The following is a 20424-nucleotide window of genomic DNA, read 5'->3' as shown; positions in this document are numbered from 1 at the left end:
ACTATAAAAAACAGTATGGAGGGTTCTTAAAATTTAAAAATAGAACTACCTATGACCCAACAATTCCTTCTGGGTATTTATCCCAATAAATTCAAAACACTAATTTAAAAAGATATATGTACCCCTATGTTCATTACAGTGTTAATTACAATAGCCAAAATATGCAAGCATCCTAAGGGCCCATCAACAGAAAAAATAGATAATAAAGATGTGGTACAAATATATAATGGAATATTACTTGGTCAAACAAAGAATGAAATCTTATAATTTGTAACAACATGGATAGATGTAGAGAGTATTATACTAAGTGAAGAAAATCAGACAGAGAAAGTCAAATGCCATATGATTTAACTTATATGTGGAATCTAAAGGGAAAAAAAAACAAGCAAACAAACAAACAAATAAAAACAGAAACAGACTCATAGATACAGAGACTAAGCTGATGGCTCCAGATGGGAAAGGAGCTTAGGAGGCTGGGTGAAAATCGTGAAGGAATTAAAAAGTACAAATTGATAATTAGAAAACAGTCGTAATCATAAAAAGCCAGTGGCCATCATGACTGAAACAACTGGATGGACGACTGAACAGCAGGCTGGGTGGGGTGACCAGGCCGGCCAGCAGGGGTGTTAGTGAGGGATGACCAAACGACTGAATAGCAGGCTGCTCAGGGCAACCAGGCTGGTGTGGAGGGGGCAGTTGGGGGTGACCAGGCCAGGAGGGGGATTAGTGAGGGATGACCAGGCTGCGTGGGGCAACCAGGCCAGAATGGGGGGAGGGGAGTTGGGGTGATCAAGCTGGCAGGGGGATGGTAAGGGGTGATCAGGGGCAACCATGACGATGGGGGAGGCAATTGGGGGTGACCAGGCTGGCGGGGGGTAAGAGGGAGGACAGTTAAGGGCAATCAGGCTAGCAGGCAGGTGAGAAGTTAGGAGCCAGCGGTCCGGGATTGTGAGAGGGATGTCCAACTGTCAGACATCCCCCGAGAGGTCCCAGATTGGAGAGGGTGCAGGCTGGGGCTGAGCCTTCCCCGCCCCCCCCCCCAACCCCCGTGCATGAATTTTGTGCACTGGGCCTCTAGTATTGTAATAACTATGTAAGAATGATCAAGGAAATTTAAATTAAGAACAAATATCTAGGAAAAGACGGTAACCAAAAAGAATGAGCTCAGATTTTAGGGCTGCATTTTCCCAGAAGCATCCGTGAATTCTTGAATAAGCACTGTTGACCAGTCAACAGAGTGGGCAGAGAAGACCATCACAGCTTTCAGTAGAATAACATTTCCAGTGAGAGAAAAGTTAAGAGTTCATGGCCTACCTACAATGAAGACCATGTATGCCGGGTAAAGCATTCACATTTAAGTTAGGTGTCTGGAAGTTCACACTGTATGAGTAAAGGTGAACTAGAAATAAATAGTCCTAAAATGGACTAGAGCCCCACTGGGAATTTAAACTGTGATTAAATTATTTTATTTTATTTCTTTTTTCATTTTTCAATCCCAGTTCACATTCAATATTACTTTACATTTATTTAAAATGTACTACACAGTGGATAGTTAGTTATATAATTTACAGCTGGCAAGTGCAACAGCAGTGGGGGGAGCCTCTCCCACCTGCACTGCGCAGGCAGTAAGGAGTGAAGGGTCCCGGATTGCAAGAGCTCCGGACTGTGAGAGGGATGTCTGATTGCCGGCTTAGGGGTCACAGACTGCAAGAGGGCACAGGCTGGGCTGAAGGACCCTCCCCCCGCAACACACATAGTGCATGAATCTCATGCACTGAGCCTCTAACAGGCGTCTTCAAACTACGGCCCGAGGAGTCTGATCCGGCCCGCCAGGTTTTTTGGGCAGTGAGCGCAGCCGAGGTGTTACAGTAGGAATTAGTAGTTCATATAGTCCGGCCCTCCAGCTCTCTGAGGGACCGTGATCTGGCCCCCACTTTAAAAAGTTTGAGGACCCCTGCTCTAGTATATGGAAAAGAGAATGGAGATTAGGTACAGATTTGGGAGTCATCTACATAGAAAAGACAGTTGAAACCAACAGTATATGTAGATATTTGTGCCGTAAATTCTTTCAGTAAAAAAGTGATTTCCTCTTTCAGAGAAATAATACCTAATCTAAAGTACCTTCTATCTTCATTATTATGTGTAGATTAGTTTTTGAGAACCTGAAAGTTTCCTTATGGCAATTTGAAGAATAATCCTATTAAAATCAGTTGGCTATAAAAATCCTAAATTTATAATTAAAAAGGAGGCATTCATAAAACTTGTTAGGATTACAAATGTATTCTTGAGTACAGCAGTTATTGAATCAATATTATGGAAAAATTCTCCAACCCCTTGCTTCTGCATAAGTAAGGCATTATTTGGGAAAGTCAGAAACAATAACAAAAAAGCATATGCAGGGCTGCTATTCTACCAGTAGAGATCCGAATGGCCAAAATATTTATAATCAATATCTGTTTTAATTGGTTAAGTGGTTAATGCAGTATTAGTTGTGCAACATTTTAAATATAACTCCTGCTCCAATGATATTATATTCACCAAATTACTTACATATAACATTTTAATAGTACTAAAAATCTAAAGTACATTTTGCATATATTTATCATTATAACAATCTTTCACAACAAAAAGAAATCATTTGAGCTTCCACTTTAATAATGATTAACCTAAATACAGTTATTGCATACTTCTTTGTTCCTTACTAAAATTATGCTCAAATTAAAAGCTTCTTCTATCAATAAAGTGACCCTGAATAAATTCACCTGAAAACTAAAAGCCACTTCACATACAATACAGCAGTTATTCTTATTAAAATAAAATCCTCATACCATTTGGTGATGCCATAACCATCTTTAATAATATCCTGAAGGACAGCACGATAGAAGAGTGATTCTGTAGGCAGCTGAAAAAAAAAAAAAAAAAAAGTAGACATATATAAACACAGAAACAAATAACAGAAATGAAATCAATACAAGAGAGTTGGGACCATAAGTGAATGTTAAAAACCTGATGTGAAACCTAAGATACAATTTTTTATAATTTTCCATCCTAAATTAAAATGTTACCAAAGAGCCAAAGCTGGTTTGGCTCAGTGGTAGAGCGTCGGTCTGCAGACTGAAGGGTCCCAGGTTCGATTCCGCTCAAGGGCATGTACATTGGTTGTGGGCACATCCCCGGTAGGGGGTGTGCAAGAGGCAGCTGGTCGATGTTTCTCTCTCATGGACGTTTCTAGCTCTCTATCCCTCTCCCTTCCTCTCTGTAAAAAATCAATAAAAATATATTTTAAAATGTTACCAACGAAAAATGAGCTAACATTCCAAATGGAGTGCTTATCAGTTAAATATGTAGAAATAAACTTTCATAATCATCCATATCTGTATAAGACAGCAGTAAGACAGAATAAATGTGAAAGAGAATGTGGGTTTGCCCCAATGGGGATGGATTAGAGAGGATATTATCTACAATAGAATCAACACCCAGAAACAGATGGTGCTACCTTAAGTAAGGACACATTAAAAATATGTCTGAGGCCTGAATGATCATAGCATTGGCTACTTGTAGGCTTAAAAACAACAACCTTGGAATGGACACAGTATCAGAGATTGACGTCTTGGTAAGGCTTCATTTCCTGGGGAAAAAGAGGTAGGAGGTGTCCAGGAAGGTGCAAAGGTTTCCCCAAAGGAAAAAAGGAATGGATGAAGACAAGGTCCCCAATGAAACATGATCGTTTCCCAGAAGCAGAAGGAAAAACAGTGTTATATAGTTGACGCTTGAGGGTTAGGGGCGATAACCTCCACACGGTCAAAAATCTGTGTATAACTTTTAAGTTTCCTGAAACTTAAGCTATCCCTCAGTAACATTAGGGGGATTGGTTTCAGGACCCCCTACAGATACCAAAATCTGTGGGTGCCCAAGTCCCCTGCATAAAATGGCATAAATCAATGCATATAGTTGGCCCTCCACATTCATGGACTCCCAACCATGGCTAGAAAACAGTACAAGAATTTATTGGGGAAAAAAGACCCACACAAAAGTGGATCCATAGAGTTCAAACCCATGTGCTCAAGTGTCAACACAGAAAGAGTGCACAGAAGAAGAGTATTTTACAGTAGCAAAGCAACAGGTATTTTTAAACCAAGAAACTATGAAATTCATCAAACTCCATTCATATCCCAAAGACCTGTTACTATTGAGAGTAGAGAAAAATCAAACTCAAAATAATATCAGCAACAATGACCAGCTTCAATGCAAAGTTATTACGTATTAGAAAAAAGAAAAAGAAAAAGAAGCAAAAATGGAGGGAAGTCAACAATATTAACTGCTTTTGAGAAGTCAAATAAGATAAAATCTAAAAACTATTCAATGACCTGATAGAGATCATTAAAGAGTTCAGTGAAATGTATGTATATATTGACTGAGTTTTCCTTTTGTAACTCCTATTTTTCATCAAAGACCAACATGGTTATTTTCATGTTTTCGACCGGAATGTTTGGACGCAGATGAGTGTAGCACAAAATAAACGTTGCCTGTGTGCTCAGGAAGAAAACCTACTCTGTTGTCCCTCTCCCCCATCTAATGTCAGGTTCCTACACGTGGGCCCAAACGCTGACACTCAAAAGACCACAAATTGAGAGTTGAAGGTCCATCATTATTTCTTGGGTCTTCCCCTGATGGTATTACCTTCTTAAGTCACTGAAGAATGTCTTGTGGGATCTTAATAGAGCAATTTGAATGAACATATGTATCTTTTCTGAATGGTGGGAATAGTGTGGAGGGTGAGTCTAGTAAGAATGGCATTAGGAATATCAGCCCCTAAACTCTTACAATAACTCTTACAATAACTCACTAAAAGCAGACATACACACACTTGAGTGTCCACACAAAAATTTATAACCTTTTAAAGGCACATTTCTTACGTTAGCTGGTTTGGCTCAGTGGATAGAGCATTGGCCTGGGAACGGAAGAGTCTCAGGTTCGATTCTGATCAAGGGCACATGCCCGGGTTGCAGCTGATCACTGGCTCTCTCTCCATCAATGGCTCTCTCTCGTCATTGAGGTTTCTATCTCTCTTTCTCTCCCCCTTCCTTTCTGAAATCAATAAAAACCTTAAAAAATAAAAGGCACATTTCTTATATGAATTTCCCCCCCCAAATGCAACTCCTTGAGACTTCAATTTTCCTTTTCTGAAATATTTCATATTCCAAACATTCACACTTCAAAACATTTTATTCAAAATTTCCCATCTTTGGATATATTTTTCATTTTGAATAATTTATTTCTGCAATACCCAAAACTCTCTACTTTATCACCTGTGCCTCACTTCCCCTCCCTGCAAGTATCCTTCAGTTCTCTCACAAAAATGCTGAAATCTCTTTTCATCTATTGACACCTACTTTTATATTGTTCTATTAAAATCCAAAGCATTTTGAACGAAACTGGTTTGGCTTAGTGGTAGAGCATCGGTCTGTGGACTGAAAGGTCCCAGGTTCGATTCTGGTCAAGGGCATGTACCTTGGTTGTGGGCACATCCCCAGTAGGGAGTGTGCAAGAGGCAGCTGGTTGATGTTTCTCTCTCATAGACGTTTCTAGCTCTCTATCTCTCTCCCTTCCTTTCTGTAAAAAATCAATAAAATACATTTTAAAAAAGTAAAATAAAATAAAATTCAAAGCATTTTGGGAAATATATTATTACACGAAGTGAAATATTAGTATTACAAGTGGCTTACAGAGTTCTTAATTTGATTAGGTGTAAGAGATGGGGACTTTAATTTTATGTGACTTTTATATAAAACTCCTAAAATAGTTAAAGCTCTCCTTTGCCATACTTTTGAAAATTATATAAAATTATATCAAGATGACTGAGAAATAAGTGCATATTTATATTGTTATTAAAAACCAATTGTAGAAAATCTATAAGTAAGACCAAGAAATTCATTTTAACAAGGGAACATAAAGAAATGGGACACATAGAAAAATACAAACAGGATGGTATAAATCATCATTCCCAAGTTACTCTGAGTAAATAAGAACTTTACAGCTGTTTCCTAAGAGGAAGGGAAGAGAGTAATGAAGTGCCTTCAAATGTGCATTCCTGGCATAACTAGGACTATCTATCTTGGTAAATACAGAAGGGGGTCAGCACTGTCAACATTTACGCAGCCTAGGCCTGACTATTCCAGGAATAAACTGGCTCAGAGTTTACTTTCTTTCCTTCACAAGTGATAAATCACTTTACGCTTTAATGCATGTTAAAATGGGAGGGAGCAAAGAGAGTGCACCATTAAAGTATGTGTGTGTGTGTGAGAGAGAGAGAGAGAGACATGCATTTTACAGGTCTTGTGGAAAGGGCACTAAACTGAAAGTTGGGACTTTGCCATTGATTAAGGGAGCTGGAATACATTATTAAAATTCTGCTGGGTATCATGTTATGTAAGTTTGGTATAATACCCAACTCATAAGATTGATTATAAACATGAGCAAGTACTTGGGAAATTGAAAAACACCATACACATGCTTTGGGGCATTATGATAAAGGCACTTTCATCTTCCAGGCTACTAGAGAACCACTAAGTTGATATGCAGTAGAGCAGTTAAGGGCTTGGCTCCAAAGTGAGAGATTCAAATCTCAGGTTCCACTAAACAGTTTCTTCAAATGTATCACAGGATAATAATAGTACCAATCTCATAATACTATGTATATACCGCGTTTCCCTGAAAATAAGACACCCTCCGAAAATAAAACCTACTTACAAGTTTCCTTCTGAGTGAAATATAAGGCATCCCCCCGAAATAAGGCCCCCCTAGGCTAAACATGAGAGATTTGGTCCACTGATTCTGAAAGAAATGGAGTCACAAGAAATTCACCAGGAAATTCAGGAATTGGATTGTTATGATGATGGTCCAGAAGATGATGATATGCTTGTCACTGAATAAATGAGTAAATTCTTGATACTGTAGGATTCACAGTTTGTCTGGTTTGTGTTGATAATTATTATACTACCATACCGTATACAGGTAATAAATTTTCTTTATTTTCATTTAACAATAAATGTGTACCGTATTCTTCTTCATGGAAAAATAAGACACACCCTGAAAATAAGACCTAGCGCATCTTTGGGAGCAAAAATTAATATAAGACAGTCTTATTATCGGGGAAACAGGGTAGTATGCTTCAGTTGATGAAGAAAACTTTGAATAATGCTTTGTAACCTTTGTGTTAGATTTAAATATTATTTTCATAACCATAATTATTAATTATCCATAAGAGCAACAACAGTTGACATTTGAGTATTTATCATGTACTATATATTGTTTTAAATTTTTCATTTTTCATTCATTTAATTCTCACAACTCTATAAAGAAGGTATTATTTGTATTCCCATTATTACTGTTATTTTTCCTATTTTACATATAAAAAAATAAGCTACAGAGAAATTATGACATGTGTCCAAGGCCACTAAACAGTAACTATTGAAGAGAAAATGCAAACTAGTAGTTGAAGATTAAAGCACAAGCCAAAACAATATGCTCTAATGTCTTAATAGATCAACTGAAGGACTTTTATACATGCATATAAGTATAACCAATGGACACAAAACTCTGGGGAGGGAGGGGATATATGGGAGGGAAGGACGGGGGCAAAAAAAAAATCAATAAAATATATTTAAAAAAATAAAAATAAAAAATAAATAAATAAAAAATTCCATTTTTATCAATTTTTAGATGGTGACATTTAAAAACAAAGTTTTTAGTTTCGTGCCTGGTCCAGGGTAAGTGAGCACTTAGTAAATGATACTTGTTGCTACTATTTTAAACTGACTATTTAAAAAATTTAAATTGACATATGATTCTTGAAGAGCAAAAGAGAGGTTTCTAAAATTTAAGTCCAACAAGAAAAATCTTGAGAAAAGTTTAAAAAGAACTCTTAAAAATAACTTTAAAATTTCTAGCATGTTTCATGAATCTTAAGGTAGAGGATTAGGAAGTTATATGGATATTTTGGCGATATTTAACTTTGGTTTTTGTGTATAAACCTATTTGCTATTGCAACTAATGAATAATCAAGAAAATAAAGAAAAAAGTTAAAAACAACCAATTGTAAAATGTGTTTTGGATTACAGTCAGAAAATAAATTTAATGCTATACCTTGATTTTCTTGCTTAAACTGAGCCCATTGAAAGACAGATAGTTAGTGACAGCATTCTTTAGAAGTATTTGAAGACTGTTTAGTACATCATGAAGAAATAAGAGAGAAGAGAATAATGTGGAAGTCTTTCTAAAAGTTCAATTTACTTTTTCTAAAAGTTCAATTATATTTTAATGTAAACTTATAAAAAGAAGTATAAATTTAAATTTGAGGAGGTGACAAAAAAGAGGCAATATTTATGAAAATCCATCAGGTTTTAAGTTCATCAGCAGGTCAAGTATGAGGAGCACTTGAGAGAAAACTATCGTGTTCATCAGCGGAATCAGATAAACTTCAGATAACTTACCCCTTGGCCAACTGCAACCCGCTCCAGTGCCTTTAAAGAGAGAAAAAGAAAAAAAAAAAAAAAATAAGACTAAGACGGCTGATATATTTAGTCTTATCATATAAGACTTATAAACATACTATATAAGGGCTTGTAAAAGTGACATTTAAAAAGATTAATTAAGTGATAACATGTATGTTTATACACTTAAAAGTGTTAACATCATTAAGGAATGTTAACTAGTTTACTTATATAATCTAGGGCTGATTTATAATTTACGTGTGTCATATACACAAACACACACCCGTACTGTATACAATCCTTGAATTTTAGAAGGCATTAGGAAACAGGAAAGAAATGAAATGACATATTCTTGGCTCACTTTTAGGGTAGCTAAAACAATCAGATAAATCCAGAGCTATTCTTATGCATATACATAGACATTTATATACTACTTTTAACCTATTTTCTTTTAAATTTTTTGTAAACATAGAATATATCTCTCATTAAAAAAATTAACAGATTATAGGTAAAAGTTAAGTTTAGAAAAGTACATATATTTTTGGTCTGCAAGTTCTAATAAATCTTTCATTTATATCTTATATATTAGGTTAAGAGTATTTTTTTAGAAATATTAGGAAATGTTTGTAAATAATGTTTATAAAAATGTTTTGGATCTTAAGAACAAATTTAAAATCAGCTACATATAAAATTATAAAAATATGCATTATTTATCAGCCAGTATACTAGGTCTAAGGACATTAGTCAAATCAAGCACAATAAAGGTTTTATTTAACTAATATTTATTCCATATTCCATTTTCCTATTCTATAAAAATTAGGAGACCAAATTGCCTTCTATAAATACAAACACACCACAGAACTGGGAATAGAGCACTGAAGTAACTCTGTTTAAGACTTGATTGTCCTGGCTGATGTGGCTCAATTGGTTGGGTGTCGTTTGTGCACTGCAAGGTCATTTGTTCAATTCCCAATCAAGGCACAAGCCCAGGCTGCAGGCTAGATCTTCAGTAGGTGCATGCAAGAGGTAGCCAAGCAATGTTGCTCTCACATTGAAGTTTCTCTCTCTTCCTCTCACCTTCCTCTCACTCTAAAAATCAATTAAAAAATCTTAAAAAAAGAGTTGGCAGTTGGTACATTTTATATAACAACTGAAGTAATTATATTTAAAAATTAAGTATAATGTAGATTATAGTATAACTATAACTTGTCACCATATTGCATGTAGAGTGATTATGTTGAAAGAGAAAGTCTTTTTCCCCCATAATTTGAAATACATCAATGATGATGCTCTGCAAAATTTGGCATTTAATGGATGGTATTAGCCAAAAATAATACATTTTGCAACATCTAGATAAAGTTCTTAGTACAGAAAGAAAAAAATACAATCATACCAAACATGCTGACATTCTGGCATTGCGACCACACGACCATCTCTCTTCCTTTAAATAATGGCACATTGGAAATCCCCATTTTTCTTGGGTACATTCTGCAGATGGGGAAAAATATGGATTATTTCAATAAAATTCTTCCTCTTTCAGTTAAAGTAAACAATCTATTGAGAAAGGAAATCAATCACTAAGAGAGTCAAACAGTAGTTCAACATGAAAGTGGTAATGTTTAACAGTTCATTCCAGTTTCTTAATTGAAAGCATATTCATGTAATGAAAATGATATTTTCTGAACAACAGCTGTTGGTGGTTAAGCGCCAACAATTTAAAACCAACCAAAATTATTTCTTTAAGATTTAGCAAACGTAGTTTAAAATAGAAATATTTTTCCTGTTCAGTGTATAGTAGATGATTAATGAGATACTGGACATTTACTGCTGACCTTACTTTCTAGAAAAATGATTTATCAAATATGACATTTGGCAGTTTATTACAGAACAATATTAATTCGCTCCAAATAATGTTGAAGTATCATTTTTTTTTTCAGCCACTGTTCACTTTTCAAAAAAAGAACAGCTGTAAATACTATTCTTTTTTCATCTTATTAAGAGGCTGAAATATTTTCAACTGTGATTCAATCTGGCTCAATTGCATTCATGGTTCAAGTAACAATAACAAAAATCAACATTCATTTGTTGCCCAACTGATGTAGAGTTACACATGCAACTTGTTGATGCTTAAACAACTTATGTAGAACTATTCGAAAGTTTTTGAAAAGGAAAACAAACCAATTTCTATTTTAAATTAAAGCCTGCAAAATAAGAGCTTAAATTTTATCAAAACTGTGACAAAAGAAAATTGTGATAAGTGAAGTTATTCTACTAGATTAAAAAGTAAAACTGAACTAAAATCTTGAAAATAAGAAAACTCTAAAAGAGAATATGGAGGTAAATTCCATTAAATAAACTTTTGTGCTATGAAGAATCAGATGACTTTAGATTAAAATAGATAAAATTTAAATTTCAGAGATCATAAGCCTGTGAAAATGTTTTCTTTCAGGTAATAACTTAAGACTTATAATAGACCATACTAATAATCAGATGGAAGATATGAACCTCCCAGGAATAGTAATAATAATACTACTATTTACATAGCATTTAATATTATTAGCACTATTACAAGTGCTTTAAATGTATTAACTGATCCCCATAGCAATTCCATGAAGTAGATATACTCTTATTCTCATGTTTCAGATACGGAGACTGAGCACAGAAAGGTTAAGTGAATTGCTTGCCTAAACTGCTAAGCTAGCACATGGCACAGCTTGAATTTAATTCCAGGAAGTCTGATTTCAGAGGCCATGCTCTTAACCTACAAGATATATAAACAATTTCACTCACAGTTACACAGGATTCCTGGAGCCCTTGAAACTTATCCAGGTCCTAGGGACCCTGGACCACTTCCTCTATTTCCAAGAGGACTTGAAACAGTGTCTTGAGAAGGCTTTATGATTTAACTGAGACACAATTATTTCTAAATGAAAGGGCTACTAGAAGTAGTTTAATTTTTTTCTTACAAAGAGACAGAAACACCTAGGTCTTATTGTAAGGGTAAAGCATTTACAAAGATGGGTTGGGCTATTTATACAGGGTGTTTAGGAAAAGTACTAACCAATAAAACAGCTAGTTCTTCCTCCTCTCTATCCATTCTCTCCTTGTTCCTTGTATTAAGATAGCATTCAATTTTTAGCTATTCAGATTAGAGACTGCAATTTGCAGACTTAAGTGCAGACATTAGGATAGTGATAAGACTAAGTTTTGCAGAACTGAATGTGAGCAGAAATGATGTGTGCAGATTCTAGGTCATATGTTCAAAGGGAGGGGCAAGCCACCTAGGACCATGTAAACAAGAGCAGCATAGGATGGCACAGCAAAATAAAAGGATTCTAGGTTCTTGGAATACTTTGTTACCTAGCGCTCACACCAGCTCCAATCACCTACTTCTGGACTGAAAGGTAAATATCCCTCTGCCACTGTTACTTTGAGTCTGAACCACTTCACATCTAAATCTTTATGTAATGCTATCTTAATGTAATGCTTTCCAAACTTTTTATAGCTCAGCACTCTTGGAATATGGCAAAATTTGTATGTCAAACTGGAATAATCAGAACAGGATGATTGTGTTGAAGCAAAACCCATGGGTTGCAGGAAGCCGTGTCTCAGGAACACTCACAAAGCACCCATAGTTGGATAGCTCTGTCCTAATTATGCAGAAGTCTTCTTTGAGGATGTGATATTTGAGCAGCGACTTAACTGAGGAAGCAAACCATGAGATTAAAGGAATATCTAATGAAAGAAAGAAAAAACAACAAAGAAACCAAGTAGGTCTTAAAAGGATTAATTAATACCAAAAAAAAAACATAATACTAGATTATTATACTTCAAAATGATAATTAACTAGCAATTTTCTAACTTGTAATATCTCAAACAAATGCCAAAAAAATGAACTTGTAACACTGGGAAAGAGGAGACCAAAGTCAGCTTATTGTATAAATGTGAAGGGAATCTCATTTAAAAAATATACAGTGAATTTGTAATGGAAGATATAATTAGTGTACCATCACTGCTCTGCAATTCACATTATGCTGCTAGGAACAAAGTATGCCCACTTGCCTGAAAAAGGTAAAACAACCCTATCTCAGTAATAATCTAAAGAAAACTTTGGAAAAAATTAGTACTTAATATTAGATTGCAAGTGCAACAGTATTTCTGGAAAATTCATTCCATTGAAAGGGGTATGGTATATTGTTTCCAGGAAAAGAATATAAAAAACCCACACCCAAGTTGGTCCCAAATTCTTGACCCACAGAAACTATGAGAAATAATAAAAATTATGTGGCTCTAAGCCATTTAATTTTGGGGTGATTTCTCAAATAGCATTCGATGATACACAATGTAGAAGTAGCAATAAGGAAGCTATTGTAATTATCTCACACAAGGTATGTGAAACAGAAAAATCCACTGCTTGAGGTGTATGGGAAGTGTGCTTCCTTAGGAAAAGGTTAGTTTTTTGTTTTTATTAGAAAAAATAAAGAAAATTTCAGAAAAGTGGTTATAGGATATACGCAATTTTGGTAATGACAGACTGAATTATGAAATGTGAAATTTTGAAATTTGAGGAGAGGTGGAAGACAAGTCACAACAAATGATATAGATACATTTGATTAGAGGTACCCCTCTGGATGCTGACTCATATGGACTTTGTCAATTGGTTCCTATACCATCTAGCTGTTGACTATGTTTGACCAATGGTGAGTCTAGGCAGAAGATTAGAGACAGAAAAGACTGAGGTCAGAATATTCATAGTCTTGGTTGCCTCTCTGAGAGGTAGCCACCCACTGACCGAAGGTCACCTCTAAAGCCAGCCAATCCTTAAGTCATTCTCCTTTAAGGTTTCAGATACTTCTTCCTCCCCTTATCCTTTTGAACATAGGCATGGTAAGCCCCTGATTTCTACACTATTCCCTCTCTTCTTCACCCGTGTCTTTGTAAATAATCCATTTGTAAATAAAATTCAAGTTATTCTAATTGATGTGTACCATCTGCTTAACTCCCTGATTCCCATTTCTCTTAGAGTAAAAGACATAATGTGCTACACAGCTCTATACAACCCTCCTCCACCCAAAGCTATGACCTCTCTGATCTCCTTCCTCTTCTACTGTTTTCCCTCACCTCCACTCTGGCTTCTTGCGATTCCTCAAACACACCAGATTGCCTCCTTGTATGGAATGATTTCCCCCTCTCCCCCGCTATCCATTTTGTAACTTGCTTACCTTTTTCAAGTCTTTGCTGAAATCTCACCATTTAATGCGGCTACCTCTGTCTCCCTAGTTAACTTACTTTCTTAAGTTATTTATTGTTTATTGTCTGTCTATCCCCTCCCAACTCACACCATTGTCCTGGTCTCCATTAGAATATAATGTAAACTCCCTGTACACAGGGATTTTTGTTTCTTTTGTTCACTGGTGCTATCTCAAATTCAATATATATTTTTGAACGAATGAATCAACTTCTACTATTATAGAAAAAAGTAAGACAAATGCTAAAATAGGTGATAATGAATATAGATGTTTATAAAACAAGTAACTTAACCTCAAAAATTACTTGTCATAGCAAACTAGCAAAACTTATATCTAATATTCTCATGGCAATTTCACAATTAATTTTTTAACTTTGCCTCCCCAAGCTTTTCTTCATTAGCATTACTATGTATGTTTTTAGACTATCCATTAGCACTGCTTCATAGAAGCTTTGATCAATGTGTGCTGTTATTATTTTAACTGACTGCACTGCTTACCAGTTTTGTGTCATCTTGGGAAAGTTACTATCTTTATAATTCAGTTTCCCTATCTGCAGAGAGGAAAATTACTGCAACAGTTTTGATATTAAATAAAAATGTAGGTAAGGGCTTAAAACAATGCTAAGAAAGTGTTTGAATAATGTTATAATGACTGTGATTCTAAAAATTTAATATTTACTTCTACTTCTGCACTATCCAGTTATTGTTCCACAAGTTTTACATTACCTGGTACTTAGGAGGATAAAAGAAACTGTTCGTTTAATGAATAGAGAATGACTAACCTAATACAATCTGTTCTGTTTCCACTCTTTAGAATGCCATCCCTGAAGTCAACAAAAATAATCAGTCTTGGCTATCATTTTATTTGACCAGTCCATAAATTGAAATTCTTTTAAATTTCAATACTATGTTAAAACTTGCTTCTCTTTATATGTATATTTATGGACTAAAGTTTTACATATGTCTCCCTAACTGACCCCTCCTTCCAGCCATTTTTGGTTTTGATAGCAGGTTCTTCTTTTCAAAGGCTCTTTGTTCTACCTACTCTTCAAACATTAGTGTACTCAATATTACATTATGGCAAGTTTTCTGTTTCCACTCTTTAAATTCTTTTCTTAAGCAATTAACATATACTCCTTTAAATTTAGTCCCTACACATCTCCACTATCAACTTCTTTCTGAATTTCTAAATACGAATTTTAAACTGTTTGCTTAACATTTCTAAAATTAAATATATGCAAAACCAAACTAATTTCTTGAGCCCACAAATCTGATTTTCACCAATATGTCATTATATAATCAAACAAGCTAAAACCTTGTCATTATCTTTAGCTCTCATGGCCTCTCCCCTCTACCAATTTCCCCACCGCCGGTCACCAAGTCAGTTGGTTTACCTTTGAAAAAGTCCTGGTAAATTGTTGACTTCTCCTATGATTCTTATCTAATGTATCCTTGCTTTGACATTTACGGCTGCTTCCTAACTAGTCTCCCTGTCTCTGATTTAGCTCCATGCTAAAAAATGGAGATTAATTTATGCAACTCCTTTGCATTAAACAAACACATAAAAGGATATTTTTATGGAACAAAGTATACTTTGTCTCTTACTGAATAATATTCTAAGATCTCAGCATACCATTCAAAGCTCTCACAATCTGGCCCTAATTTGTTTTTATTTCTAGCTATATTTTATTTTTAAAGAAAATTTATTGTTATTATTTATTTTTCATATTTTCATATCTTCACCTTCATTCCCATCTTACTCTCTGCCATATGTCCATAAGGACTTGCCCTACTCAGAATATACAACATAGTTTCTGCCTCTATGCCTTTCTCCACAAAGTTCTCAAAATATCTTTCCTTATCTCATTCATCTTTCTAAATGAAGACCAAATGTTACCTTTTTTTAGAAAGTTTTCATTCATAAAAAAAATTACTCCCTCATCTAGTTTTAATAAGCACTTGGTTTAGATGCTCATCATTCATTACTTCTTTCATTCATTTTTTTTCAATAATTGATGTTCCTAGCTGATTAAGATCCATAGGGGCATGAGTATATTACTCACAAACATACATGGAAGGTCTATGTAATTCCTTCTGAATTCCTCACTATATCATAAGCTCCCTAAAGGAATAGAAAGTGTCTCATTTTTCTTACACTTCTAGTTCTATTATATAATCAATACATTAGTGCTTCACTATCCTTTGATTAAAAGTACAGTTATGTAATCTCAAGGGAATATGTAAAGAATCTTATACACACACACACCAAAAAAAACCCCCAAAAAACCCAACCTAAACACTCAGTTAAAAATGTATATATTACTTTAATAGAATCATGTCTACACTAAAACACTGTTTCTTTTTTGAAAATATATGTTTATTCATTTTAGAGAGGAAGGAAGAGGGACAGAGAAATAGAAACATCAAATGCGAGAGAGTCACTGACTGGCTGCCTCCTGCACACCCCACACTGGGGACCAAGCCCACAACCCAGGCATATGGCCTCACCAGGAATAGAATGGTGACTTCCTGGTTCATAGGTCGATGCTCAACCACTGAGCCATGCCAGCTGGGCATAAAACAATGTTTCTTAAGACAATCAGTCTAGATACTACTGTCTTGGTATTTTCATAAATGGCTATAATAATGGCAAAGTCTGGTGCTGAGTAAAAACACTGCTGGCCTGACAAACACTGTGATAGCAGCTTCCCAATGGCACTTCTCACTCTTCGAGACAAGTTTCCCCTGCTTGCTCTTATAGACTCCGCATAATCTTTTATCAAGACTCTAATCTTAAAATGGAACATCTGAAATATTAAGTCTATAAGACAGTGTTGACATTAATATTATAAATCATGATTTTTCCCACGAAAAATTTATTCACTGTGCCAGACTGATGATGGGAAAAAAATTGGACAACTTGCTTAAAAATTTGTTTACCACGGGGGGGGGGGGGGGGGGGGAGTATAGGGGGTGGGGGGGGGGGAAGTGAGAGGGAGAAATGAGAGAATACATATTTATAACAAAATATTTTTCAAGATCATGTGCTCCAAAGTATACAAATACAAATTTGTTTATAAAACTAGTAAGATGTAAGTTAGTTCTTTTTAATCTTGTTTTCAAAAAATGGCCAGAAGACATGAAGAGACCTTTTTCCTAAAGAAGACATACAGACAGCCAACAGACATATGAAAAGATGCTCAGCACCAGGGAAATGCAAATTAAAACCACATTGAGATACCACCTCATACCCCTAAGAATGGCTATTTTTAAAAGTCAACAAATAGCATGTGTTGGTGAGGATGGGGGAAAGGGAGAGTCCTTATGCATTGTTGGTGGGACTGCAAACTTATGCAGGCACTATGAAGAACAGTATAGAAATTCCTCACAAAAACTAAAATAATATATGATCAGCAATTACACTTCTGCGTATTTATCTGAAAAAAATGAAAGCACTAATTTGAAAACATTCATGCACCCTATGCTCATTGCCAGCATTATTTACAATTGCCAACATATGGAAAGCAACTTAGGTGTCCATCAAAAGAGGAATGGATAAAGAAGATGCAAATACATATACAATGAAATATTCCTTAGCAATAAAAAAAAAATGAAATCTTGCCATTTGCGACAACATGGATGGACCTTGAGGTTAGTACACTAAATTAAATAAGTCAGAGAAAGACAAACATGGTATGGTTTCACTTGCAAATGGAATCTAAAGAAGCAAAGCAAATGAACAAAACAAAACCAGACTTGTATAAACAGAAATCAAATAATGGTTGCCAGAGGGGAGGGGAATTGGGTGAAATAGTGAAGGGTAATATAGTCAATAATATTGTGATAAATTAGCATGGTGACAGATTATTACTATACTTAGTGTGGTAACTGCATTTTCAGGGACATAAATGTCAATTCAAGTATTATACACCCAAAACTAATATAATATTGCATACCAACTATACTTAAAAAAATAAGTAAATTTATTGTTTTTGAAAAGCCTGTTTCATATTCATTTGATAGTCAACTTTCCAGTAAGAATTTCTATCAGCTTTGATTTTATCTTTGAAGCATAACCTGTTTTTCTTTACTACTTCTTTTAAGTGGATATATTAATTTTCTATTTTAGATTTAATTACATTCTTGACTTCTTTTATTTATCATAAACACAGAGAGCTATTTTAATGCTGAATGAGCTTCAAGAACCACTTTATATTAGTCACACAAAAATGAGGAGCAAAAGAAATGGGAAAATATATTAAAACTCTATATCTAACTATGTCTAGGAAGCAAAAGATGCCCTATGATATAAGTAAAATCAGTGCCAACACTCTGGAAAACACACAACTGACTGAAGATCGGATACAGCTGTCTGTGTGAGGTAATTGTGCAAAGTCTGCCAAGTACAATACATCTAAAAACCTTTGTGTTCATCCCATATTAACTGGCAAGAATTTTTCTGATTCATAAGCCAGTTGAATGGTGAGAAGTAATGTGATATGTAACAAAATAGTAAAACCTACAAGGCTAACAGTAGAGTCTACTTATCTGCTCTAAGATTACAAAACCAATACCTTAGTCAAGCTGACAGCTCTCGATAGTTTCTGGCTGAATTACTGAACTAATGAACTGTTAATAGTTATTGTAAGTAAATGAAATCTTAAATAGGCATTTACTGAGTCATTATTACATAATTTTACCTCTTAAAAAGTAAACTTATAAAACTTTGGGAAAAACAAAATTTATGGCCATTATTACACTGGCACAGATTTAAAAGAATTATATTCAAAAACTTCACATTATCATTCAAGTGCAGAATCATAGCAAGAAAGCAGAGTATTTTTTTTTTTTTTTTTAGCAAACCCAATATAATTTTAAAAAAAGATTAAAACTGAAACTAAACATCATGATAAATAAAGGTGAGATTCAGTTGAAATAAAAAGCATGTTTCATAAAGTTCCATTTAAATGACAAGGATCATATGATTAGTCATCAGAGACCTCCAATATCATCTAATTAACCTCTTTCTTTTCTCAAATTTACAGGTGATCCACAAAGATTAACTAATTTATCCAAGGCTTCAGCACTACAGAGGCAGAAGTAAAACTTTAGTCGAAGAGTTTTTTCTTCTATGTGGTCTTCTTAGACTCCCTTGAGCATTTAGGTATCACTATCTCTGCTTCCCAAGTAACTTACTTAATACAGCATCTATCACACTGCATTACAACTGACCTGTTGTCTGTCTTCCCATTGGGTTGTAAATTTCTTTAAACCATTTTATCTAGAAATCCCTGGTATCTAGCAAAGTGGGAAGTTGGTGGGTACGCAGTTTCTTGAGTGTTTCCCAAATTTCAGCACATTTTATAATGAATGTTTGTTGATAATCTCAATGCCCAATGTTGTTGTTCCTAAATCATCTATTCTGTTCTCATAATTTTAGCCTTCATTTTAACTTAAGATTGGTTTTAAATTAGTAGGAGCTGCTAAGGAGTTTCTGGGCCCCAACATTCAGATTCTGGATCAAATATGAATGACTTATAGAAAGGCTAAAAGAAAGTTCTCTGACATGAATTTCAGATATAATCAATCATTTATCATGCATTTGGTTTTAAAGTTTTATTTAAAGATTTTAAAGGAGGGGTGTCGAACTCAATCAGAGAAGGGGCCAAAATCTAAAATCCAGCCTAAATCGCGGGCCGAATGGTTTACTGAACAGTCATAAACTGTCATTGTGATGGAAACGCAGCGGAGTGCAGTGATGACAGCGTGGTGCGGGCCACATTGCAAGGCCTGGCGGGACGGATTTGGCCCGCGGGCCTTGTGTTTGACACATGTGTAATTTAAAGTGTAATTACTTGTAATTTATTGTCGATTTTTCCATTTTCTCAAATTTTATGCTATAATTCTTAGGAAAGAATTCAAATAATGAACAAATGATGTAGTAGGCATCATAATACATATAAATGAAGAAAAATATTTTCTCTTCCAACTCTAAATTTTATTAATTTGGAAAATCCCTGTGATAATCAGTTAAGAAATTGAAGTTCTTATGTAAAAACTGAACTGAAAAGAAATAAACATAGGAAGACATATTTTTATATTTGTCAAAACAAAGCAATTGACTTTTTTTTTTTTTTTTTTTTAACAAATATGTATTTAGCATCTGCTACATACCAGATACCCTTTGGGACAGTTTACAGATAAGGTGATTTATAGCTTAAATGAGCATATTCACTTACTTAAAACAAACAAAACATATTTATTTTAAACTGTGGGTTACAAACAGTGGTGTGATGAAGCTGGCTATAGTGGCTCTAGAGAAAGCTGATTGTATCATCCTTTCCCAGAGCAGCCTTCAGTAACATCAGGTTGGTAGCTTGAAATTGGTCACGCTGGGTGTATTTACACCATGGAAATCAGGAAACATTGATGTTAGGGCTTTTATTCTGGGGCAGAGCCAACCTACTAAACACTTATCATCAGACCACTGTCTATAACCATTAATGGGTCATGAAGTCAATTTAGTGGATTGTGACCAATACTTTATAAAATTTAATAGTAAAGAGAAAATAAACAAATGGGACTACATCAAAATAAAAAGCTTTTTACAGCAAAAGAAACCATCAACAAAACAACAAGAAAGCCCACAGTGTGGGAGAACATATTTGCAAGTGTTACCACAAA

General features: G+C 34.8%; 1 protein-coding gene across 3 annotated transcripts in view; it reads right to left on the bottom strand.

The window, feature by feature from the left end:
• METTL25 (methyltransferase like 25) overlaps positions 1-20424 on the bottom strand; it is a 91976-nt gene that overhangs the window by 29285 nt on the left and 42267 nt on the right. For all 3 annotated transcript variants that reach the window (XR_004991145.1, XM_036456520.2, XM_045588303.1), the window contains exons 6-8: positions 9886-9980; positions 8493-8522; positions 2829-2902 (exon numbers count right to left, since the gene is read on the bottom strand). Coding sequence is in view for 2 of the 3 variants with exons in the window: in XM_036456520.2 (XP_036312413.1) it covers positions 2829-2902; positions 8493-8522; positions 9886-9980 (199 nt within the window). In the remaining variant the exon portion in view is untranslated. The remainder of the gene's footprint in view (positions 1-2828; positions 2903-8492; positions 8523-9885; positions 9981-20424) is intronic.

This window comes from Pipistrellus kuhlii, unplaced genomic scaffold (genome assembly GCF_014108245.1).
Source record: "Pipistrellus kuhlii isolate mPipKuh1 unplaced genomic scaffold, mPipKuh1.p scaffold_m20_p_3, whole genome shotgun sequence".
Lineage (NCBI taxonomy): Eukaryota > Metazoa > Chordata > Mammalia > Chiroptera > Vespertilionidae > Pipistrellus > Pipistrellus kuhlii.
The sequence above is the reverse complement of the archived record's forward strand: the minus strand, read 5'-3'. Positions and strand labels throughout refer to the sequence as shown.